This window comes from Drosophila ficusphila, unplaced genomic scaffold, assembly GCF_018152265.1.
Source record: "Drosophila ficusphila isolate 14025-0441.05 unplaced genomic scaffold, ASM1815226v1 contig_414, whole genome shotgun sequence".
Taxonomy (NCBI): Eukaryota; Metazoa; Arthropoda; class Insecta; order Diptera; family Drosophilidae; genus Drosophila; species Drosophila ficusphila.
Window position 1 is genome coordinate 15,599,216 of NW_025064328.1, and position 26,273 is coordinate 15,625,488.

General features: G+C 47.8%; 2 protein-coding genes across 3 annotated transcripts; both read left to right on the plus strand.

Annotated features, from left to right (window-relative positions):
• Positions 1 to 1,070: 1,070 nt before the first annotated feature.
• LOC108101936 lies at positions 1,071 to 12,719 on the plus strand. Its single transcript, XM_017206519.2, is given in 5 exon segments — positions 1,071 to 1,342; positions 8,645 to 9,005; positions 9,239 to 9,982; positions 9,985 to 12,127; positions 12,197 to 12,719. Coding segments are annotated over 5 exon segments (3,465 nt in total). The 5' UTR covers positions 1,071 to 1,321; the 3' UTR covers positions 12,393 to 12,719.
• A 2,633-nt stretch (positions 12,720 to 15,352) lies between these two features.
• Positions 15,353 to 26,186, plus strand: LOC108101897. Of its 2 annotated transcripts, none has more exons than XM_017206460.2 (5): positions 15,353 to 15,951; positions 21,751 to 22,160; positions 24,242 to 24,462; positions 24,618 to 25,189; positions 25,409 to 26,186. In XM_017206460.2, the coding sequence occupies exons 1-5, from the start codon at positions 15,747 to 15,749 to the stop codon at positions 25,744 to 25,746; spliced, it is 1,746 nt and encodes a 581-aa protein (XP_017061949.1). In that variant the 5' UTR covers positions 15,353 to 15,746; the 3' UTR covers positions 25,747 to 26,186. The 2 variants fall into 2 exon arrangements, with proteins under 2 accessions (XP_017061949.1, XP_017061950.1); XM_017206461.2 differs by having other exon boundaries at positions 24,618 to 25,220; positions 25,409 to 25,500.
• The last annotated feature ends 87 nt before the right edge of the window (positions 26,187 to 26,273 follow it).

The window sequence follows — 26,273 nt, forward strand, 5'->3', positions numbered from 1 at the left end:
TGCATTGTGTAAGCTTTTGGGTTCTTTTTTAACCTTGTCTTTTTACTGTATTTTAAATGGGACATTTTAATGGTTTTTAAAAATAACATATTAACAGCTTATATACATTTCGTAATCATATTTAAAATTAATTGTTGCTAATAGTCAGGTGTGAATTGGTACAAATTTTCAAGTTTCGTTTGTGTTTTAAAATGTCGTAAGAGCTGCAGACATTCGAAAGCCAAACAATAAGAAATTAACTTATACATCTGTAGTTTTTCTTTTTATAAACAAGTGTTGTTTACCCTACTTATTGGTTTGTAAAAATACATACACATTCCGTTTCCATAAACCTACACATTTTTAAGTAAAAATTTATAAACAAATTGATGCAAAATTCTACCATATCAGTTTTAAAAATTGCATATATTTCCATTAAAATTCGAATCCTAATTCGAATGCCCCACTAGCCCAGTATATTTATTTCGCTCGAGAACGGCTTATTATGATAATTTCTCAAAACTGGTTGCACTTCCTTTCACTCCCTGCTCTTTTGTTTTCGCTTGTCAAAACGCTTGTAACCCAAGGAGCCATAAAACAAGAGCCAGAGCCACCGAATCTGCACAAGCTGTTCATTAGGTCGTCGATTGTGTTTTTGTTTTGGGCCATTTCTTTGGCCGAGCATTGTATTTTTGGCGTGGCTCTCTTAATGTGCCCACTTTTGGGTTTGTTTGTCGGACATTTGCCGGCGATTTTAACACACATTGGCCAGACAGCTGGCGGCGCAATTGCGGCTCCATTGCGGCTCCATCGCGGCTCCATAGCTTCTCTCTTTCATTTCCTCGTCTGGCTGAAGCATTTGCCATTGAAAGTAAAACTGTTTCTGCGGCTGTGGCATCCAGATTCACTTTCGGTGCTTTGATGGAGAACACTTGAGGCCGGCGGTACTGGAGTCTCGAAGCTGGCAGGCAAAACCCACCACGAGGTGAGAGGGTCCATCTTCAGGCGGCTCTCTCGAGCGGCGCTCTCTCTTTCGCTGGCTTGGCTGGCTCCGTGTCTTCGTCTTGGCCAAGTTGTTGGCCACAGTCGACTGGAAGTTTCAGTTACAATACGGCAGCGACTCGGCCTGGTTGCGATTTCCCCAACTGCTCCGCGCGTGTCTCCCAATTGCGAGTGTGTGTCCTGATCGCGTCCAAGGATAATCGCCAGAAAGAGTGGGTGCAGTGATCAAGATCGACTTACTGACAGCCAACTGCGAGTTGGCCAGAGTGCTTATCAAGCGTAGTTCTGATTTTCAGCTGCCGTTTGCAACGAACTCGGGATTAAGCCGCATCCTGCCGCGATGAGAAGTCTGCCATTTTTGGTAAGTGGGCGGTAGGAGCCAACTTTTTCACGGCTAAGTGGCTGTTTATGTAAGCAGCTAGCGACCATCAATCTCCGGGGTGTCATCGCTGGCTTGACCTGCGATCTGCGACCTCTTCCCCGCCGTTGACATTGACAAATCGTGTCATTCCATTACAGGGCACAAACAAAGTGAGCGAAGTAAGCCAAGTGTAAATTGCCTTCCGGCTGCCGCGACTGCAAGCCTCCAACTTGGCACTTGTTACGCGAAGAAATGTCTGTCTATCTCTTGGATCTCTTGGATCTCTTTATCCATGCGATCCGCACATGTGCGGATTTGCCCAGCAAATTGTCTCATTGTTTCCACGAACCTTGTTAGCACTGCCATTGCCTGGTTGCAATTTTCCCTGGATTGCTATTGGCCAAGTCTTTCCGTCTGCACCAACAAATTTCTTGGCCTCAAATGTGATCACGGGGATTTGCTGCCCACAAGCAGCTGATTACTTTGTTTTCATGTTCGATTGAATGACTTTTCGTGTCTGAAAGACAAATGGTAAATATTTGTACCAAAAAGAGATATGGAAATTAGTAATGCTGCTTTATTAAGTCATGTCACAAAAGATGTTTGTCAGGGTCTCTTCTTGTTTTCCCTCTAATCGCATTCGATTTAGTTTTGGAATTATTTAAATTTCAAGCAACTCTTCAAGCTTGTAAGGGAATTACCTAATACCGTTGCATATGGAAAGCTTATGAATCATTTTTGGTCTTTCTGAAAGATCAATGGGCAAAGCATTGTAACCATTCCTTTTATGGACAAGTCTCGCATTGTAATTAATTATACAAAGTGAATTGTTGCTCTTCGTGTTGATTAACTTAAATCGTGCCCCTTGATTACCCTTTTCACATTTAACTGCTCTGACACACATTCGAGGGAATTCTTGATTAATTTCCTTCTACATTCATTAACATCCCGCTTTTTGGTCTTCCATATGCCATGGATAGCCATTTTTCTCCGTGCATCCCATTATTTTCACAATCATATTCCTTTTGCAATACGGAATCACATGCAATCAGCCACCTGCTGAAGAACCGAACGGGGCAGTCGACTGTCTGCGCTCATTTAACGACTTCATCTGCATCATCAGCAAAAGCAACACGAGATGCGAGAGCACCTCCAAACTGTCCTCCTTTCGATCTGCGAGTGTCTCTGGCTTTGTGTTCGTCTGCCTTTCAAAATCGAGGCGCCAAATGGCCATCAGATGTGTGGCTTTTGCAAAAGCGGCCGAGATGACTCTAAACTTTGCGGCCGAAAATCCCCGTGATGATCATTAGTGTCGGCCGTTGCTATTTGCTATTTGGATCATGATGTGTGTAACCTTTACAAAAGACGTGTAAGTGGCTTCGTTTATTGAACTTATTTTCGGCTGGCTGAATGCAGTTCCGAATAAATGCCAAAGTGGCCCAGAAAGCAATTATTGGGATTGTGAAGAAAACGACGAGCGTTTCATGGCTAATTTTCGGGGCGAATGGAAAAGAAAATGCTGATTGTCATTGCGCATGTTTGTTGAGCCAAGAAGAATGGGTTTTCTGGCTTTCTGGCGGTCTGGCTTTCTGCCCGGGGCGTTTTGGCCAGCGGCTATTCACGACACTCGCTCGCTCACTCAGCACCTGTTGCTCGGTGGTTTCCCCTGGCCCAAAAGCCATGGTTCACCAAATAGGCCGAGGCTGAGCATATTTTAATATGCTGCACGCATGCAAACTGTCCATTTGCTGCTGGAGTGTAGAAAGTTGATTGGATTTGTGTTGTCTTTGGGTTTGGATTTTGATTTCGATTCGATTTGATTTGATTATTACTGAGGATTCCGACTGCCGGTCAAAAGTTTCAGCGAGCCCTGCAATTTTTCCCTAACAAGGAATGCACCTTTCACTTCTCGCTCGATCATTTCCTTGCTACCATCGCCAGATGATGCCGCCAAACGAAAGGAAACTTTTGCAACTGAAGACGAGTTGCCAGTGGCCAGTTTTTCGGCTCTTGGACCGACCAAATGTGAATGTACGGAGGCTCCACTGCAACGACGACGAAGACGACGACGAATTCATATTTTGGAATGCGGTTTTCGACCGCAGACAATTTTCTGTTTGGCGCGCAATCACAGCGTGCAAGTATCCGCAATTCGGTGGTCATCGTGCGGACTCATATTTATTTAATTAAATGTTGCCCAAGCGACCAGCATCTTGAACTGCAGACTGCACGCATTCCGGTGAATATTAATGGCAAACCGAAAGCACTCGGATGTCGATTAGGCTGCCTACTAATTTGCGGCGTTAACATATTTGGCTGCCTCTTAATTATTTGTATTTTCACCGGCGATGAGCGGGCGAAAGAGAGCATTGCGTAATGGCCAGAGTTCATTGTGGTTCCGGCTGGCTATCTGGCTAAATCTGGGTAAATGGGTATCTGGCTATCAGCGACCTGATGTCGACCAGGTTTGTTTAATTTATGCGAGCTGTTTCTCCAAGGGTTACCGATTGTTTATTTGATTTTTATTTATTTTATGCAACGACCTTGCTCATCGCTTAGCTCGTCATCGCAGTTAAGTAATTAAAAACCCGCCACTGACCGCCCTCAACAGAAATGGCTTTTGGAATTGGTTAGTTAATTGGGATTGTATCATTTGATTGGCCGCTGAATTAGGACTTGCCTTTCCATTTCCACGCCGCTGCAAGACGAGCGCCGAGTTCGTTGCCTAAGTCTTTTGTTTTCGTCCCCTTCGGTGGCAATATTTGCAGTGGCCAATTGTTTGCCAGCCACTGGTAGGCACACTCTGGGTGTTGGTTACACTTGCAGTGCTGGCCACTCGCGTCTTGCCAGCTAATTTGCTTGATTTGTCGCCGTTTGCATAACCTGTTGTTGTCGCTAACAATACGCAATGTTTGTTCGATTGCCTTTCAATTCACTCATTACCCGTTAATTTGCAATTGACACATTGCAGAAATTGCACAAACGTCAGAAATATGACGGGCATTGCAATGGTCGGATTACGATGGAGATATAAACAGTTTTCTCGCCCTCGTTTGAGCGAGGAAAGGTCTGCCATCAGTTTCTAGAGGGGATCCCTCGGAGTGGTCGGGCAACTTTTACATTTGCGTTGCCCTGCACCGGACTCCCAGCTATGCAGCCCATTATGCAGATCAGCTCTCGGCTGGCGGGCCTCACGCACAGGTCGGACCCGCTAAGAGCGCTTCCCACACCCGCCGCTCCGTTTCCACGGGGCACGCACACGAAAAGCTGCCACTTGTCGGCGGCCACAGGTGGACCATCGGACCATCTTCTGCCGGCTCGCTTTCTCGGGGCCAGTCCATGTCACGCCGGGCTATACACGGAAAAATATCACCCAAATCGGTCATTACTCAAGGTGGTTTCACACCAAAATACCCCCTATCTTCGGCATATCAGCGGGTCATTAAAAGCCAAACTTGTCTTAATCAAGCGACTTCTACTAAACACTTAAGAGATAGTTTCGACGAGATTTTCCATTGGCATAAGCTATGTGTTTTCATTACTATTGTGCAAGCCACAATGTGTAATAAACGAAATTATATTAATGAACAACTTACATTTGTACTTATTTCCGAGATTAGATTATTTTCCATGCACAATGGAAATAAGTAAAAGTTGGAACTTGATAACATTAAAATTTAACAACAGTAATTGAAAATAATAAGATGAATTACAACTTAATAACTAGTACTGGCTGGGACTCAAATTTCAAAACTGAAACCACAACAGATGGCCTTTAAATTGGAGATTACATTTTAGATTACTCGGAGTGATTTTAAAGGTAACTCGAAATTGAATTTCCAGTTAGGCAACTTATACCTCGACTCCCAAAAGCACTTTACTTTTATTCATTGGAATGATTTTGCATAAACGGATAATTGCTTGCCACACTTTTCGTCCGAATTTTTCTCTGTGTGCACTTAACGAGAGAAGCGAGAGAAGAAGCATAAAAACACTTTCATTTTTCATTTCATTTAATAATTCATCACATTTTTCACCTTTTGTTTCTCCGCGCCATCATCGTTTTGACGTTATCTGAAGTTCCTGCCGCCCGCGAAATGGTTTATGGTTTATGGCCTGGTCCACATTTTCCCGGCTGGCGTGTCGCCAACTTCCGTTTTCGCTGGTCGTCGTATGCCACTTCTTAGAGTCATTGTCTCTCGACGATAAATGTTTTATTTTCGTACGGGTTTTTTACACCATTTAGTTCGGCCGAATCGGCGAATCGAGCCAGGGGTTTGTGATCTCGCATGCCAAGTTTGTCGCTGCAGTCTTTCGTTTGTTTTCGCAAGTCCCACATTTTCCACACCTCAATTTGAGCGCTCACTTCCTTTCTTCATTCCTGCTGGTCGCGCTACAGTTATTCCGTTTGGACAGCTGGCGGCTTATGCAACCAGGGTCTGGGATTTAATTATAAGGATTTACCTGATTGTCGGCAATTTCGCGCGAAAACGAACGCCAGAGCGAACGCGAAAGTGACGCATTATTTACATCCGCTTTGGATTGTTTTCTCCGCGGCTTTTCGCTTCTATTTTTGGCAATGGGAAATGATGTCAGTTACGGTTACTGCCGTCTCGCGACTAATGTTCTTTGGCAACTTTTGCATCATGCGGCGATGACTGACGGTCCTACCCACTGGGGTAATTGGCCTGCAGACAAGCTGCGATTCTGAGCTAACCGTTTGCGAGTTGGTTCGCACGGAGATGACTTTCAAGTTGTGGGCCAGAATGATTGTGCCGTGTCACAGGCTGATTGTCTGCGCGGTATATAGCGTCTGCAATCTGCAATCCGTTCACATGACAGACAGCCTAACAATGGCAGATCAACTGGCACATATCATAACCGAGCATCATCAAGTGCAGCGGGGCTTTTTTCCTCGTTTGCCATTTTGCGTTTTTATGATGTGTTCAGACAACAAAGCAACCGAAAATAAACACAATTTACATGAGAACTTCCCTGGCTATTTGTCAGTTGCAAATTCAGACAAGTTGTCGGCCAGATTTCACTTGGCCAATCGCGTCGAACACCAACGCAAACACCAAACACAGCAAATAGCAAACAGCTAAACTAGCGAAAAACCAACCGCAGAAACGTGCCGGCCATCAGTTGTGGCTGCCACTTGGCTCTTTGGCCACATGCCACAAGTTGTTAGTCCTGCGGTTGGCTCGTTGGCCATCCCAGTGCTGGTGCCATCTTAGCCGTTGCACAATAGCAGCAGTTAGAGAAGTGTCCGCCGCTGATTTACACTTGCCCACTAAGCGCTTGCCAAAGATTTTCGGGTTTCTTCTGCCGTTTCATTAATAAGTTTCTGTTTTTGTCTTGGCCCGATTGCGCAATTCCCTCTCTTTTGGGCCAGGCGGAGGAAAACTCGGGCTGACATCGGATTTATTGGCTTGTAAACATTTTCGTTATGTTAATGTGCGAGTTCAGCTGTCGAGTATTTTGGGGCTTTTGGCTCGAGATGAATTTTGATGGCTTTTTCGCCGAGTGCCGCGGTGTGTAACTTTCTCCCATTGTTAGCATCTTTCTTTTCATGAACTGCTTTTGGCTGTTGGCGCTGCCTGTCGATGGTGATGTTGATTTGATTATTTCTTCCCCAGTTGTGTCTGCTCATTTTTCCGTTTTTTGTTTGGCTTTGTTTTGGCAAATCTTTGACATTTGGCCATTGTGTGTGGCCAGCGGAGTGTGTGAGCTGCTGCGGACTACTGAAACCCGCAGCTTAGCCGTAGGTCAGCAATGCTGGACAATGTGACAGTTTCTTTGGGAAGTGGCTGTTGGATAACCGCCCTGTTTGTGTGGGCTGCTCCACTGATTAGCATATGTGGCGCGCAGAGGTTGTGCCATAACCCCCGAGATCATAAATTCCCCGAAAGTGAGTGTTGTGGGGCAGTGACATCAGTCGGTCGGTAATTGCAATCAAGAGCGCATCATTAAGCTGTCAAAACGTCTGCCGATTGAAGCCGGGGAAACAAGGCAACCGCCTGTCTGCAGGGCTGTCAAAACAAGATCTCACAGCTTCCGTTTTGACACGACACTTGGGCCGCCTCCCTGCGAAAACAATGCGACCTGTGTGCCATAATCAGGGGATGCTCGACTGCCGTGAGACTGCGCATGCGCCACCGATCGACGGCCCAACTGGGCCAAAGCCCCGATCTTTATGGCAGTGGGTAACCCGTCCGCCGTTGTCCGTCGAGTGTGTATTGTTTTCACTTCACTTTCTGCGCAGCCATCAAATGTGTTATACCCGCACTCGCACCGCACTTACTACTTAGATACCAATCAAATGTCAGGCGCCCACACACACAAGCCACAAGCCACACACCACAACCCACCAGTTCGGCTGACATTTGCAGTCCGAGTGCAGTTTTTGGAAAGTTCGGTGAAAAATTCGAGACACCATCGAGCCATCCAGACATCAGGGCAGAATTGAGTTTTCCTCTCGTGTCGCTTGGCATTTTTGCGTGGGCGTGGCCAGAAAGCGGCTCCCGCGGTCAATTGAAATTCGTCGCCGCACTCGGGCCAACTTTCTCGGCTGGGCCAGAAAGGCCGGGCTGCCTCTTCCGCCAGCTCGATGACTCAGTGGCCCCCAGTTCGCTGATTAACCGCATCGCGATATGCCAAATCAAAGGCGAAACCGGGTCGAAATGAAGTGCTGGGGCCTTGCCTTTAACCCATCAAGCTGGCGGTGTGTCAATTCTGTGGTCAACAACTCAATTCCAGCCTCTCCATTTCATTTCATTTCATCTCATTTCAGTTTATTTCATTTCCATCTGCGACTCGCAGCCTCAACTTGACATTGACCCAATGCAAAAGTGAAAAAATAGACAAACACGTCCAAATTTCTGCTCGGCTAATTTGTTGTGGCTTCGCAAACGGGCGATGTTCGAGTTTATTGCGTTTTTAATTCGCCTTTTTTGGCGTTCACCAATTTGCTTTGCCATCTTCTATTTCGGCCGGTAAAAGTGTTTCTGCCTCGGCTCTGGGCTTTTGTCGGGGTCTCGACCTTGTCCACAAGATATCAATTAAAATATTTGTTTCCAGGAGCCGTGTGTGTTTACATGGCAGCCAGATTTGTCTGTAAGATTTACTGCTCACCTTTCAGATGTTTCGCCTTCCGACCATTTCCCCCGAATAAATTTCGCCTTCAAGGCTGATCGGTATCAGTATCTCTTGGCTGTGGCCTAATCGCGCAAAATTTGAGTTCCACGAAGTTTTAATTAAAATATTTTGGCATCTGAAGTAATCCTCGACTTTCTATTGCAGTTGGCGCTGGCGCTGCTGATCATTGGAGCCGCGGCCACCGCCACATCTCCCAGCTCCAGTACCACCACCTCGGCCAAGCCAAAGACAGAGGCCAAGCCAAAGGCTGAGCCGGAGAAGCCCACCAAGCAGCCTGCACCTTCGGCGTCGCCTGCTTCCAAGATCACCACCACCTCCTCCACCTCCACCACCCGCCAGTCGAAGGCCCTGAAGCCGGGAGACAACCGCGGCAAGAGGACGCTCTACGACTTCGGCAACGCCGGCTACCTGTACCCCGAAGTGGCTTCCCGGAGGGCTGGCTATGTGGACAACACGGCGAGCTACTATCCCCAGTCTGGCTACTTCAACGGCCAAAATGCAATTGGTAAGCAAACCGGACAGATCTGGTCCCAATTTCACAGATCCTAATGGAACTCGATTTGGCAAAGTACCCATCGTAAAAAACAAATTACTATTGCCATGAAAACTGTATTTCGGTTCCACTTAGTTTTGATTGCAAGTCGAAATGGGAAATGTGGCTTCCGATCGATCAAGTTTTTATCTGTGAAAACGAAGTTGTTATGTTCGAAACTAATCTCTAACCCTTTTCAATTGCAGCTCAATATCCCGGCAACTTCGGACCCGCCTATGCCCAGTATCCACAGTACCTGGAGGCTCCAGAGCCCATCATCGAGATCATCATCAAGGATGCCAACGAGACCCTGGCCGAGGAACCCGCCCAGCCCATCGTGACCAAGAAGAAGAAGAAGAAGGAGAAGGTGCACGTGTTCTACGTCAACTACAAGAAGGATCAGAACAACAAGCTGCACCTGGAGTCGCCGATCGCCTCGCTGAACAACGACGACAACGAGGAGGAGGAGGAAGAGGAGGAGGAGGTGGTCCAGTACCCGGTCACCCAGCAGCCGCCCCTGAAGCCCACCACCCTGCGCACCATCATCCACCCGGACTCCGAGAAGTTCCACAGCAACTCCGGCATCCACGTGTCCTTCGGGGCGGAGAACAAGCACCAGACGGGCCACATCCTGGAGGAGCACGACGCGGAGAGCATCCAGCGCCAGGTGGTGGCGCTGCCCCCCTCGGTCTCCTCCAAGCCGGAGGGCGGGTACCTGGGCAACACCCGGGCGGACTACGGACGGGAGAACAACTTCGGCCGGGGTCCCGGATCGAACCTCCTTTTCGGCGGCAGCTTCCAGCAGGCGGGCATCAACTACCAGCAGCAACATCAGCAGCAACATCAGCAGCAACATCAGCAGCAACATCAGCAGCAGCACCAGCAGCAACTGCCCCTGCAGCACGGCAACAACTACTTCAGGCCCCCGGCCGCCCTGGTGGGTCCTCCCCCAGTTACCCAAAGCCCGCCCAGCAGCAACAGGTGCAGCAGCAACACCGGCCCAGCATCACCCAGCAGCAACTGCCCTCCACCTCCTCGCAGACCATCTTCAATAAGTTGGTGCAGCAGTCGCAGTACTACATCAACCACAACCAGCAGTACTCTACGCAGCAGCACCACCAGCAGCAGAGCCACCAGCAGCAACACCAACCACATCAGCAGCAACACCTGCAGCAGGCACCGCAGCAACAGCAGCAGCAGCAATATCAGAAGCCACCGCATAAACAGGTGCAAGTACCATTCTTCCCCACGATTCCGCCGAAAAGCGTGACTCCTGCCCCATATCAGCCGGTCAAATTCCGACCCACTCCCGCCCCTGTCGCCCAGGTGAAGCCCCTGCCCCTGCCCGTAAAATTGGACAATGCCAACTACCAGCAACAGCAGCAACACTACCAACCGCAGCAACAGCAGAAGTTGCCGCTGCAGCAGCAATCTTATCAGTTTGTGCGTCAGCCGCAATTCGTGCAGCAGCCGCAGTTTGTGGTGCGCTCGCCCACGCCACCACCAGAGTTCTACTCCCAGCAGAAGCAGCAGGCGCAGCAGCAGCACTCCCAGCAGCAGCACCCCCAGCAGCAGCACTCTCAGCAGCAGCACTCCCAGCAGCAACACCACCAGAGCGGCCTGAACTACTTCGACATCAAGCCCTCCAAGGAGACGGAGCTGCTGAAGTCCATTCCGAAGTTCGAGCAGCACATCACGGAGACGGTCCACAACCCGGTTGCCCCGTCGCAGCAGCCGCAGCAGCAGCAGTATCAGCAGCAGGTGCAACAGCAGCAGCAGGTGCAGCAGCAGCAGCAGCAGCAATTCGGATACAGCAGCACGCGGAACGAGGTGATCCACGACGTGCCCGCTCCCAACCTGGGACCCTCTGCCCAGCAGCCCATCTCTGGTCACTACATAACAGCTGGATCATCATCTGGCCAGCACTCCCAGCAGCAATCCCACTTCGCCAGCTTCCCCACCGAAGCTGCCCCGCAGCCGCCCGTCTACGCAGAGTCCACTCACGGCCAGAAGGTGATGGTGGTCACCCCGGTGCCGCCCTCCGCCAACTACGTGACCTACAGCCAGTACTCCCAGGCCCTGAACGAGCCGGTGGTCCATGTGAATGCCCAGTCGTCGGCTCTGCAGGCCCAGGCCAGCACCAACTTCGCCCAGCAGCCCAGGCAGCCGGCGTCCTCCTTGATCAGTGCTCCCTCGAACGACAACTCGCCCTTCAGCGTGTCCACCTTCCACTCGGATGTGTTCAAGGAGCTGGAGCAGCGCAACCAGAAGGACAAGCCGCAGCAGGTGCCACCACTGGCTCCTAAGCTGGCTAAGGCTCCCGTTCCAGCGGCACCGCCTGCCCCCAGTGCCGCTCCGGCCTCCGCTCCCAACGGAAAGGCCTCGCAGACGCTGCTCCAACTGCCCGACGAGGTGCCCGACGACCTCCGCCAGCAGCTCTTCTCCTCCGGCATCCTGAACAACGCGGACATCTCCATCCTGGACTACGACAAGCAGGGCGATATCGCGCTGGAGAACCTGCCCGCCGAGCACCTGCAGCACTTCTACGGAGCGGGCGGCGGCGCCCAGATTGCCGAGACCAACAAGGTGCTGACCGTGGTCAAGCCCAACGGTGACAAGGTGGCCCTCAGCGAGAAGCAGCTGGACCGCGTCAAGCAGACCAACTCGCTGCCCCAGAAACAGGATCTCGACGTGAAGGTGGTGCGCTACGATGCCGCCCAAGGACAGAGTGTGAGCGACAAGTACGTGCGCACCGATGCCACCGTGGTCACTCCCGTGGACCTGGCCGAACGGCAGCAGTACAACCGCTACCTTCCCCTCAAGATCAACGGCGCCCAGTTCCCGATCCCCGACAGCGAGGAGCTGCTGGGCAAGCGGATCGTCAGCGTGGTGGTCCTGGCCCCCGTGGAGGCCCAGAGTCCCGGCCAAGGGAGCAGCGAGGCAAGGAGTGCCGACGGCAAGGAGGTCAAGTTCCTGGGCGGCGAGCTCATCAAGACGCTGGTGAAGAAGCCCACCAAGGACAACTTCAAGAGGTGGCTGGAGAAGGAGGCGCGAACGGATCTCGAACTGCAGTCCGTGGTCCTGCTGGTGGCCAAGTGAGTGGAAGATATAAAAGTTATACCCAGCCTAAAAAGAATCCCAAGCTAATCACTTTCCCTTTCCAGATCCACCGATGAATCTGCGGAGCAGGAGATCTTCATGTACGACATCGCCACGGGCAGCATTAACCGCCTGAACGGAGAGCTCTCCAGCACGTTTGTCAACGTGGCCGAGGAGAACGCCAGCAGCGAGGATCTGGAGCACGCCGCCACCTTGGACCCCAGTTCGCTGGAGTCCATGATGCATCTGCGCCGCAGATAGACATCGCGATCGAGTCGAGTCGCCGCAGTCCACAACTAAATGCCATTTAGCTACTCAACTAGACATGATCATCGTGCGCCCCTGAAAACCCCCTCGAGTTGTACTCCTTTCTTAGTTTTTTTGTTTCGTACTTTCCCCACTCTCTCCTCAGGTTGCACCATTTCTATTTAAAACAAAAAGAGATTCGTTCCATTGATCACGGCATTGCATCCAATCCTCCCGTAGTATTTCCATTTTGTAAATATTCTTTGCTGATGTTAAAATTATCGTACTTTAAGTTAATTTACGTAAAAATATTACAAATAAAAAAGAAATATAAGACATGTATTTTTATTTTGATGGGATTTCTATATTTATTCTTATAAACAAGGTTATTTTGATGTTATTAATATTTTGTATGTCAAAAGTATATACACATTATGTAGTAAAGTTCGAAAATGTAAGTAACTGTGCTTAGTACCAAAAAGAGGCAACATCACTGACGGCGCCACTGTGCATTCAATAGCCATGTAAAAACAATGTAAACTTTAAGTTGTTTTTGTTGGCTTGGGGTAGAGTTTACTAAAAAAGTTTAAAACAATCCAAACAACAATATTTTGATTTTTTTTTGCTAAACAATAGTCAATTAAAATATTCTAGACCATAATTTCCATGTTAGGCTAGGCTAGTTTTCGTTGTTTACTGATTCGTTCAGATTGGTTTTGAATCGAGGGCAGTATCGGCTGGATCGGACCCCCTAATTTGGGCCAAGGTTAGCCGGTGGCCACTGCAGTCTTCGAGAGCAAGAAGTTAAACGTGTCTCGATAGCAGGACAAGATTTCGCAGCGGCCACAAATCACACGCATACGTGACCCAGCTATATGTATGTACGCCGATATCGGATCTGGTCCACGACGGTAGACGTGACTAGAAACTGTCGAAGAGAGTTGGCCAACATATGAGTTTCTCTTAAGCAGCTCTCCCTCAGCCGCTTGGCAAGTTGTTTTGACTAGTTTGTTTTTTGGCTTTGGCGACTTGGTAGGTGCAACAAGTTGCCGCGACTATAATTACATGCAGTTTATTTTTAGCACCGCAACTACGCACGCCAGCAACAACAAGAGTTGCCCCGGCAGCAACTTGCAACTGGCAACTAGCAACTAGCAACCAAAAACTTGCAACTGGCAACTCGCGCAGACTGGCGAACGGCCAAATGCGGCGATAACAGCACAAAAACTGCAGTAAGACGAAGCCTGGTTTTTCACGTCGGCCATGTGAACTGCATATAGTGCTGCACATATACCGGCTGAATTGGCTCTGCTGTTGCCAAGAGTGAGTAGTTTCAGAAGTGGCGAGACAGACGGGTCGGGCAATCCGTTTTGAATGTTTATTTGACTTATGCAATGTTCGAGCGTTTTTCAAAATATTTTCGATGTAAGACAAACAAGGCAGGTTTGGCAAACAATGCGCAAGTTGTTAACTCTTGAAAAAGATTGTTATGTTTGTTTGAGAACCGAGCTTGCTTGTAACTTTACTTTTCGCTTTACCTTTAAAATATTTCGAAGTTAAAGCTCCCACGTTTTAAAAAATTGAATTAAAGCCATTATTTTACCCTGTGTAAAGTAAATAATAATCCAATTCGTATTGATTTTCCCCGACAAGGCCAAGAGATCAATGTTTTGTTCCTGAAATTCCGTGACCCAAAACTTGTATCTTGCTGAGCTGATGTTAAAATGTTCGGGGATCAACGGGGCTTTAACCCAGTTTCCGAATCAGTTGGCCTTGGGAATGGGTCCTGTCATCTGGTCGGGCTTAAAGGTAAACTCCAATTTGGCCCAGACCCACACACATGCACACACCCACGGGAGAGCCATGTGGTATGCATTCATCTCGTTTGGCTGAAGATGTATTTTCCGTGCTCATCCCTTCTGACACATGTTGTTTGAACTGCTTTCGATTTTTTTCCCCAACTCGAACGAACGAACGAGCGTCTTTTGCTGTAATTTTCGCATTCTGTCTCCCACATCCAATGCGTCTTTCTGATTTTTGCGATTTTTTTTAGCGCACACTTTGTTCTGCTGCCATATCGACTTGACTCGTTTCAAAATTGGGTTACAGACCTCCACGCTCCCCAAAAAACGCAAAAAAAGAGAAAAACAAGAGGGTCCGCAAAAAATATAGCACACGGCCACAACAACAACAAAGCTAAGGCGAAAATGCAAATGCAAAAATCCGTTTGAAGCCGTAAGCTGCGTGAGTCAGAGGAGAGCGGCATTACTGTTGCACTGATTGCTCATGCCTTCTGTTGTTGTTTCTGTTATTGTAGGTGGCAGATGAAGGAGAAGTTCTCCCTTGTCCCCCATCCTTCTCCTTCCACCCATCGTCCTACTTTACGATTTCTCTTTTGGCTTCTTCCCTGGCTCGTGTCTTTCGGTCTTCTTCTTCTGCCCGCTTTGTTAGTTAAATTGCAGCTTTACAGTTGTTTACGAACTATGCACACGAAGAAAAGTTAGTTGGTCAAGTAGCAAATTAAAGCAAAAAATATTTAAGGTTTTACACAATTTACCACAAACGAATATTAGTCTTATCAATATGAACACTTAAAAGTAATCTAAGTCTGAATCTCAAAATTTTAAAGAATACTCATTCGCTATGTTGGTTTAATTATCTTTTAATAATAAAACATATTTCAAAATATATTACTCATTCGCCATGTTAGATAAGTACACAATATGAAATTTTGCTGATTATTATCATTCTATCTCCAAAGTTGATTTTAGGTAAATAAATTTTCTTTCAGTGAAGCTGTTTTGGTGACCAAACCAAACCAACTACGAACTCTGGAAACCTTAAGAGAGCTGTGAAAGAGAGGTGGCTTTGGCTTCCGCGCTGCCGCTCTCTGTTTCCCCACATCGCTTGGGGTCTGAAAGAGATCAGCTTGCTAGGCTGCGGCAGAAGCGTCGACGTCGTCGCTGCAGCTCCAAAGCTGCGCTCAGTCCAATTAGATCGGTCGGCGCAGCCAGTTCGTGAGTTCGAGCAGCGGCGCACAGCAATAAAATCGAGCAGTGTTCCAAGTCTTCGGCCCCAAGTCGCTGACGCCGAGGGCGGCGCAGAAAACTTGGCTCCTTTTTGCGAGAAAAAAGGGCGCGCGAGTGGAGCTCCGCGATTAACGGATCTTGATCCTATGCGAACTAGTTTTAGATTGCGCAATTTTGAGCAACAATCGTGCAAAAGGCAACTGTTTAAGTGCGCGTCGCCGAGTGAAATTCGATAGTAAAACGCAAAACCAAACGACGATCGGCGGCTCTGAAAAGCCGTTTAAAAACAAAAGCAAATATAACTGAAACCCAACTAAAAACACAAAAAAAACAGGGCAACATGGCGACCGCCGCCTGCGTCCGCTGCGCCCAACAAAAGCAGAAACAAACGCAACAAAAACAAAAACAACAACTACAACTTGAAGAAGGGGCGCAGGCGCAACAGCGACGCAACAGCCCGCGGATTCTGCACATTTACAGCGCGTGGGCGTTGATCACTCTGTTGGCCGCCAGCGCCGCCATGGTCCAAAGTGCAGCAGTCTTTGGTTAGTTGCGAAAAATTAAAAATGTGCCTGGGAAAATCTGGAGAGGGGACTTTAATCAGGCGCCGCTGCATTGTGTGCAAAAATGGTGTGAAGAAAAAAAGAAATCGGTGAAAGGTGGAAGGGGTTGGCGGATGGGATGATGGGGAAGACCTGGTAATTGTGGCGACTGAAGCGCCTTTATAATTACCGGATTCGAGGAATCGGTGCAGAGTATCGGGTCACAAGATCTGGCCAAAAGAGGTACTTCCCCACTCTCAAGTTCATCACTTGGATTTCACTTCTCGTTTAGTAGTTGATCTTCTATAGCGTGGACTTTCCCAAGATGAATTAACTGTAACTGCGCGAAAGTTAATAAATATTAAGGGTACAGAGTACCTAAATATAATCTTTTCTTAGGTTCCAGCTTTTCATCTATTTTTCTTATTTACAACTCAGTCTTTAACCATATTTGATTGAAAACTAGAATTGTTACTCGGTTTCATGGGAATTACATTTACAATTATGAGGTTGCCAAAACCAAAGTTATTGTCCCACACCAAGCAGATTGAGTTCTCGAGCATTCACTGTAGTTAGCCGCTGCCTTTCTAATCTCTGCTATTGTAGCGTCTTTTTAGTCACCCATCCCATATCCGTGGCTATAGAATAAGCGTTGTGAACCACTGTCATTTGTTGTGTGTGCTTTTAATTTTATCACCGATTATTTGTGCTTTTTCTGTTTGGGAAACCGGTTGTCGATTCCCCCACTCACTCGATCTTAACCGCATTTGACCGTTCCCGCCGTGCACATGGTTACGAAAATGATTTGGCTTTAATTTCTGCCGAAAATCCAAAATCGATCACTAGTCACCAAAGTCTACTGATAAGCGTTAAGTTTCGTGAATCATTTCGGACACGGGCAGCTATAAAAAAGCAGTTTGTAGCCGTAAACACATCACGCGGAAGTTTTTGCGGCATGAAATTAAAGAAAAAACAATGTATTGCAAATAAATAAAAGAAAATACTTTTTTAGTGAAACTTGAAACAGAAACAGAAAACTGAAAAAACACAAAGCGGAGAACGGAAAATAAGAAAACGCAACTGCCAGACGACCTCATTGTCATTGAAATACAGTTATGGCCCGAACAAAGAGCCAGATTGGCAAACTACATGTCTGGATCTTCTGCGTTGCAACAAGGGGTTAATGATAATGGTAGCATTAATAAAAGCCCTACGAAGGCTGCCGTTCCATTGACCTTTGATGCCTAAGAAAGCAGTTGGATCTGAAGACCATTCGGACAGCGTTGTTTAAACAAAACATTAAAGAAACGGTGCAGGGCATTATTGGGATTAACATTTATAAACAGAAGTAAACAATGTTAAAAGTAATTAAAAAAAAATTTATATGACTCTTGGAAGAACAAACACCTAGTACAATTTAAAAGCCTCATCAAAAAGAAATAGCGAGCCCTGGATCCTAAACATTATCAGCGTTTTTGCTCAGTGAGCAGCCACGACTTGTTTCCCCAATCTAAATCGAAATCTAACACCGATTCTCGATCTGGGATAGTGTTTACTCTATCCGAAATTTTTGGCTAGCACAACAAACCGCTGAGTCGCAGAGCGTTATTTATCCAGCCATAAACATTCATATGTATATTTAGCCATGTACATGTTTGCAAACTGGTTTCCAGCTCTGTTTTGCCGTTGCTGTTGTGAATATCAAGTAGAATTAACATATGTTGCCAGCAGCCATCTGTGGATTGGATTGGATTGGATTCGAGAAGTTCCCCCAAGTCTGGTTTTATAAGGCTGCTGTGCCCAGAAGCTGCTTGCTGTGCGACTCGAAAAGTCATCTGGGTTCAATTAGGTGGCACACACATACCTCCCCTCTCCTCCCCTCCCCTCCACGTTTTCCATTTCAATTCAAACTTTTTTTGCGAACGAGACAGCGATAAAGCATCTGCAATCGCTTAATTAAAATGCAAATTGTTCGTAAAAAACGGCAAATAGAAAATAGCTGCCATTCTGCTTCTGCTCGCTCAAGTAGTTAAGGCAATTTTAGGCGTTTGTGTTTTATTTTGCCCCGCGTTTCCAATACTGTGTTGCTGCCAAGTACTGAAAATGGGTCTTTGATTTATGTATGCGGCCATTAGAAGTCATGTTCAACTGGCTTCCGCCTCGACTCGCCGCCATTCCGCTGACTGCTTGGCCAGTTAAGCAGCAACAGTTGCCGTTAGGTCTGCCAGTGTGTTGCACGCAACAGCAGCAGCAGCAATAGCAGCAGCAGCAACATCCAGCGGCAGCAACATGCAGCAGCTGCAGCAACAAATGACCAGTTCCTTGCTTTTCGAGTTCCCAGAATTCTTGTTTATTGTACAATTTATTTATTTTGTCGTTCTTTAGCTGGGCAAACAGACAAATTACAACGACAACAACGACAGTGGCCAACAGCAGCAGAAGCAGCAACATGATGACACATTCGCTTGACCTATTAGGAAAATTGGCCAACGGGAAATGTAGCGCGCTGTCCACAGCCAGCCGCACGTTCGTGGGGATGGGGAAAAGCGGGAGAAGAAAGCTGGAGAGCGGGAAAAGCGGGAAAGCGGGGAAAGGTACGGGGCCAGATAGAGAGACACAGACAGAGATAGAGACAGAGACAGGGAAAGAGACAGCAACGGCGACAGAGAAAGAGAAGGAGGGACAAGCACTTAACCCTTGCCATTCTGACTTTGATAGTTGACCCAATTTCAGCAGTTTCACAAATAAAAATAAAGCAAATAGAGAGATGAGGTGGGAAAGCAGAAGATCATATGCTCTTTAAATCTGGAGTCGGAAGCAGTTTACCTAAAAAAGAAAATTTTACAAAGTCTTTGACCTTTAATTAAATACAGATATTGGAAATTAAAAATACATTAATTTATGGGTCATTTCAATAAAAACCAAAAAGATCTTACATGCTGGTAATAAATTCTATACCATACACCAAATGATATATTAGTTAACCTAAAACTAAATAATTATTAAAATCACAGAGCTTGTATATAAAATCATCTTTGCAAAATGAATAGTTTCTGTTTTTGAGATTAATTAACTAAGGACAACTCTCTCCTTTCGTGGCTTTTCAATAGGGAGTTCATAGGAAGAGCGGGAAAAAGGAAAATCCTTCCACTTGACTCACAGATAACTTATCGATTCCGTAATTCGATTGTGCAACTTAACGAGTCCGCTGAAGGGTTTATGGCCTTATGGCAACCCCCGTGGAGAAGAGTATAACAAACTGCACTTGCAGACTGTTTTTGTTTGTTTCTGTTTGTGCGTCGAGTGGCGTTCACTCCGGGTATGTGTGCCCACTGTGAATGTGTGTGTGTGTGTGTGCGAGTGTTGTGTAATTTTTAACAACAACTTTTTTTCGAGTGTCTCTCCATCGTGCGCTTTTACTGTTCCGCCCGCCGCTCCCCCCTTTCCGCAGGCAGCCGGGCGTAATTATGACGAGTGAGCAGAATCCAGCATCCATCCATCCAGCATGCAACACGCGTCCGCATCGCGTGGCAGCCACAGAATTTATTATGCCCAGTCGCCACTCGAGAAGCAGAACTCAAAAAAAAAAAAACAAAAACAAAAATGAAAAACAAGGAGGAAAAAGAGAAAAACCCTCAAACCGCTTGACAATCTCTGCACGAGCAGTTGCAGTTTGCTCTTGGCCAAGTTCCGTTTTTGTCTAAATCTGTATCTGAGTCCAAACAACAGCCGCAACTCGAAACTGGCCCACTCGACGTAGGGGACTGTATATAGCACTATAACTTGTGGATCGGCATTGACTACGCATTTTAATGTGCCCTTTTCAAATTCAAGTGGCTGCTGATGCTTGACCTACACACAGATACGCACGCACACCACAGTTCAAAGATACACATCGCGAGATATTGGCGGATAAATAGAAGTGCACGGAGAGAAAAGCTTTGAACTACGTGATGGGAAAGTTTTCACATTACATTATCACTTTTTTAGTTCCTTGACACTGGTTTCTAGTATTTTGTCCAATAATAGTAAAATTCAATGGAGAAATATAAATATTCTTGGACGCTTAGCTCTCAAAACATCGCTTGAATGGCGATCTTATTTCTCCAAGTGCCCGATAGTTGACTGTAAATTGTTTTCCATGTTTGTCTGTGAGTTTTCTGGTTGGCTTGCTAGCTGTTTGTCTTGATGTTTATCTGTGTAATCATGTCTCTTAACCTGACCTTGCCCAAAACGAAAACGGTGGAGCCATTGGGCTTAACGTACAAGTTCAAGCGTTGTTTGGCTAGCACCTTAACGCGCTTGGCTTTGACTTTCCCCGGGAAAGCGTTCTGCTTTCCCGAAAAACGGCTAGCAGTTGGTTCTGCTCTGAAAACGTAGACAAATTATTAACGGCATATTTGGTGGAAAAATTGGGTGGAACTGGGGGCCCTTTCTTCTTGCCCGCTTGGCTGGCTGCCCGAATCGTAAACCCATTTCCACAGCTCGAATATGAACTCCCCGCATTAACCCCGAACAAACCGAAGTAACTTGTGGATTCATGTGTTTATTTGGCTGTGAGTGCTGTGTGCTTTTAACCCAATTAGCAGTGACGCTGGTGCTCTAGAGCTCTCTCCGCCGGCCGTCAAATAGGCCTTAATCATTACTTAACTGTATGGAATTCATTGTATTACAGTGCTAATGGCTTTTCATTCTGCAACAATTGCGGCTAATTGAAGACATTGTAAGGGGCGACTGAACGAGTGTTGTTTGTTCAACTTTCCCTAGAACAACCGAATCGATTACTCAAATCTCCCGTAATGGTAATGGCCGTATTAAACTGACGAAAGACTGTCATTAGCCGGCCGTAATGAGTGCATTTGCCGAAACGATGATTGAAACTCCAGCACGTGTGGACAGCCCGGACCGCTTGACTATTAATGTCAAGTTCGAAATGGGAATTAGCTGCTAAATTGCACTCGCACACACGAATGGCTCGGCTTGGGTGCTCCGAGCAAATGCAAATTCTTTAATAAAATGTTTAATAGTTCGCCGGAGCTGTGTGGCAATTGCCGTGCGGAAAAAAGAGCGAGGGCGGCTGGAAAACACAAACGCAAACACAAACACAAACAGTAACTCGGTTGCAGCAACCGGCGGGTAATAATATAATAATAATGGTGTGTGCATATGGTGCAGTCACTGACCCAGAATATCTGGATATATAGTATACGTATGGATGTGTGGCTACCTCCGAGCACAATGCAAAAGTAGTTTTCCTACACGCCACACTCGCAGTCGCCTGTATTTGTGTTTCATTAATTGAAGTACTTAATAGTGCTTGTGCGAATCTTTAACCTCTGCGACGCAAAGTTCGAGATCGAGTGCAAAGTAATTGAACGGAGGAGCCCGCGCGCCCACTGTAACCACTCGTATCGCTGTGTTTGGGAAACGTAGTCATTCAATTCGCATTAATTAAATTTCCGAACTGGGTTTGGTTTGGTTTCATCACCCGAAACTGGACTGGAGTGCCAGCCACTTCCATTTCCCTGCCAATTCACACAACATTCCTATTTTTAGAGTTGTCACACCGCGGTCTTTATTTTCGTCGGGCTGCGAGTTATTTATTGATTGACAACGCGCGGATCTCGTCTGCATGCGATGCGTTTAGTTGGGCGTGATGGATTCGGCATACAAATGACCACAAATCGCCGGCCATCCATCAGGCAGTGCCTCTATTTGATGTAGAGATTAACAGACCCCTGTGAATTTGGCCCCAAGGCATCTGCTCCAATAACTGATTCGCTGCGAAACTCTCCATTTCAGGCGACCTGATGGCGCACCCGACTTTCAAGCCGCTCTGCAGCGCCCAGCACGAGCACTTCATCGAGAGCGAGGGCCGGGAATCTAGTCTCATCATCGAACTCAAGCCGGGGGCCTACGGAGCCGAACACCCCTCCTGCGCCCGCATCCTGAGTGCCCCGCCCAACTACGGCTTCATAGTGCGCCTTATCCTGCCGAAGCTGCGACACAACCAGCCCTTGGATGCGGCAACCACCAGGAGTCCCACCACGAACATCATGGCAGCCTCACCTGGGAGCAGCAACTCTTCCAAGCTCCGGCGAACAGCCAAGTCCGGCGGCGTCATGGAGGATTCAGTGGCTCTCAACTCAACGAAGGTCGTCGTCTCATCAGTGGGTTCCCGGGTTTTGGGGCGAACCTGCCCCCTGAACATTGTAAGTGAACTCACCATTTGTGGCAATAAGGTTGTCTCTGATTTAACACACTTACGAAAACTGGTAGAAAGTCTAGAAAATGTTCTCTAGTGCCCCAATTATCTTGAAAGTTAATAGAGAAAAGCAGTCCAAAGGCCAACTGTGTTACACAAGACTATCATATATATGATATTATCAACCTAGATTTATTAGGATCTCAAGTAAGGGTAATGGGTTTCCGCATGTTGTTTTTGTTTAGTATAACATCGTTCTTAATATTATTGGTTGATAGCCTGTTATAGATTTTTATAATTGTAACAAAGCTTATTTTAATGCGATCCTAATACGTGCTAAAACCTTTAGTGACGCACTTGGTTCTATTTTCGTAATGAGATTCTTTTGCCAAGTGTAGCCTTTTCGCTGATTAGTGCGAGGTTGCCATTTTCTGCACCTTCCGCTCGAATTATTTGCCAGTTTCTTTGAGACCATTCATCTGCTTCGAAAAATACCACTTGACTGCGCATGCGCAGCGTTCAAGTGTGAGAATCAGATCCAAAAGTTCAAGAAGCCGAGTTCAAGAACAAAAGTCGGTAGATTTCCACAGCTCAGGATTCTCCTATACCTGAAGAGAAATCGGAATTTGCTATGACTTCATCAGCAATTATTTTAATACCTATGTGTTTCTAATTAACGCCGAAAACATAAGGTGGCGTTATGACTGACTGATCCCCAAATTGCTGCCGATTCCCATTGTCAAATAGATTAAGTTCGCCGGCTGCATTACAGGTTCTCATAAACAGACTCGTCAAGCGAACACGTTTAAGTTCTCGATTGACATTGTTACTTTTTTGTGGCTTTCCGATGAGACAGTTTGACATCTGGAATTGTCTCCAATTACCGGCAGGTCTCATGCGAAACTGAACGTAATTCGTCAGCTGATCGTCGACATTGCCAAGGTGTTCTCGATTAAATAAGAAACTTTCCATTGAAGCTGTGGCCGTTGACACTGAACTCCCCCCAGCTGGAAATGTTTCACTTTCTGCGGGCCAAAACTCCGCGTCAAAGCCAGAAAAGCGGCGGTATTTGCATAAGCGCGCCAATTTCGACCATTTTGCTCGGCAGTTTTTTGCTTCGCCATTTGAAACACGTTTGTAGCATTTGGCCAGGGAAGCGGCCACAGGCGAGCAGCAACACTTTCGGTTACCGACGCGACGCGTCGCCATAAATCCGTCGACTTGGCCCGACCGACTGACAGTTGGCGTCGCCATAAAGCCAACTATGCTGCTAAAAAGCTGGCTTTGCTCGAGGCTCGAGGGAGTGGGTTCGCAGCCAATTCGCATTCGCATTTGCATGCCGAGAATAGAGCGTTTCTTTGTTCCGTCACCGATGAGAAGTGCAAACTGATGCGTCGCATAATTGCATAATTACCCCGAATCGCAGTCTTCCTAATGAGCCGACTAGAGAACTCAGTTAGTATATCGATGCAGGTCTGGGATCGCCGTGTTTATCACTCCAGAACTGGTTTAACCGTTCTCGCCGGGGATGGACACACCCCGGCTAATTGTTGTTTACTACGGGTGTACGGGTGTACTGGGTACAATGGGGCTAGCCAGTTGTCGCAGTTATTGAACCTGGGAGTACAAAGCTGAACCCGACTCGTTCCCCCTTTCTGTGGACACATGGCTTATCATTGCCATTTCGCTCTGCACGTGAAACGGCGCCGATATTAATGGATTTATTCTATACGAATATATACTCAGCTCCGGATTCTCGGGCAACGCGTAGTTCTCGGTTCTGGCTTGGCTTTCACAGCTTTTGTTTCGTATTTTCGCAGCGTAAATATTTTATTTTGCATTATGTGTGTTTGCATTCGCAGTTTTGATTGCCGATTTTGATCGTTTTGTTGAACTTGGCCATTCGCGTCACGTCGCCGGGGAGTGGGCGTGGTCGGGGGGTTGGGGTTGGGCGATTAGCATTTCGATCGTGTAAACTGTTTGCTCGCACGTTTCGCAGCCAATATTCAGTACGCACTCGCCACGCCACGCCACGCTTTTAGCCAGAGCCCCATAATTAAAAGGTTCTATTTGCCTTCACCCCAACAGTTTAGCTCGCTGGACCCGCACACGCCCCAGTGGCGAGTGGACCCCTGCCAGTTGGAGGACACCGCCTCGGAGATGGAGGACCCGGTGCGGCTCTTCCACGGACGGGTGAAGATCGTCTGGGAGCACGGCCAGCACGCCCTGCGCTCCAAGCTGATGGTCACTGTTCTCGGGAAGGGCGACCAGTGCAAGGATGGCACCAAGCACCAGTGCCTGAGGATCGGGTGAGTGGAATCATACGACTAAATCTATAAACTGGAATTATAAATTAAACTAAGTAGATAATTAAAATAATAGAGTAGCTCTACCTTTTGTTGGCTACATATTTTGTTAAGTACTCCAACTGTGTGTCAATTCTGATGGTTTCTTGTTCCCGCAGCGATGAACCCATCCTGTGCATCTCCAAGGAGCTGGCCTGCGACGGCATCCGGCACTGCCCGTACAGCAACGAGTACGACAGCGACGAGGACTACGAGCTGTGCTCGAAGCGGCGTCGCCCGGGAGCGGGTCACCTGGCCGCCGGCCTGGAGTCGGACCTCTTCGAGCAGTTCGCCATGGAGGTGTTCCGCAACCTGTTCATCAACGACGCTCCCACGGCGCCGGAGGAAGCGCCGCGCAACGGGAGCGCCGGAGCCGGGCTTCCGGACGCGGACAACTCGACCACCACGCTCCGCAAGGTGCACACCAAAGACATGAAGAAGCCGGGCGGCGACGGGTCGCCCAACTCCATTGGGCCCGGCCTGGCGACGGCGGACGAGGGGGAGCAGCCACGCCCGGAGAACGAGACGGCCGAGATGGGAGTCGGCGGCGGAGGAGGGGGCAGCGGCTTCACCCGGCGCAATTCGACGCGCTCCGGCCTCCACTCGGACCTCTCGAAGTACGGGCCCTGGGGCTACCTGATGCTCGGCATGCTCCTGTGCGGCGGAGCCCTGCTCATCTGCGGCCTCTGGGGTACGTTGAATTGCACCGTAGTGTAGTCCAAGTAAGGCACAGTCATCCGCCGTAGTACTTACATATGCGTTCGTTCTCCCCCACCCCCCCCGCACACCATCTAACCCTTCCTCCGACTTCCGCCCCAACTAACTAACCCCAATCACCACCTCCAATCCTCAGTTCTGTGTTGTCGCTTGAGCTCTCACACTGAATGCATGTCCATCCGCTCCCTTGCAGCCTCCGCCTCGCAGCACGCGGTCAACAACGAGCGGGAGGCGGCGCTGGCCGCCGCCAACGGTGGCGCAGGTGGTGGCCCCGACCACCTGGGCGCCACCTCGCCGCCCAACTACGAGGAGCTGGACCCCCCGCCCGCCTACTCGGTGCTCTTCCCCAACCAGAAGGCGGCCAGCAGCAACACCCTCAACCTGGATGCTGCGGCTGCCAGCACGACTACTGCAGCAGCAGCGGCCGCAGCAGCGGCAGCAACAGCAGCAGCTACTGCAGCGGCTACCACTCTGGCAGGGGCAACCACCAGCAACCAGCAGCATCTGCAGCAGGAACAGCCAACGAACTAGATTGTAAGCCTGACCAGAGGGCTCCTGCGCCTGGCAACCGTAGCTCCGTAAGCTCCCCAACATCTCTCCGACTGACTCTGATGCAATTAGCTTAAACCAATTTAGTGATAGCCTTAAGTGTGACTCTATGTTAAATGTTTGACTACATATACTATGCTAACGCCTAACGATTAACGATAACGGTTAAAGATTAAAGATTAACGACTAAAGATTGACCACCCAGCCGTCCTGTCAACGCCGCTGTCGCCATCGGCACACGGCAGACCCAATTAGCTTCCGATAATTGAAATAAAATAGTAATTGTAATGATAATGATGATTGTAAAAAGGAGCTCTGCAGCTGCAGCAGCCTAAACTGACGAATCGAATAACTTTTGTAACTCTGTTAATTTAAAATTTAATGTGATATAAATTTAAACTGAATAAAAGCAAAGTGTTTAAGTACTGTGAAGAATGAACTTGTGGCAGTAGCAGTGGGAAAAACAAGTTATACTATTAAAAATGAAAACGAACATTCGCCTATTTAAT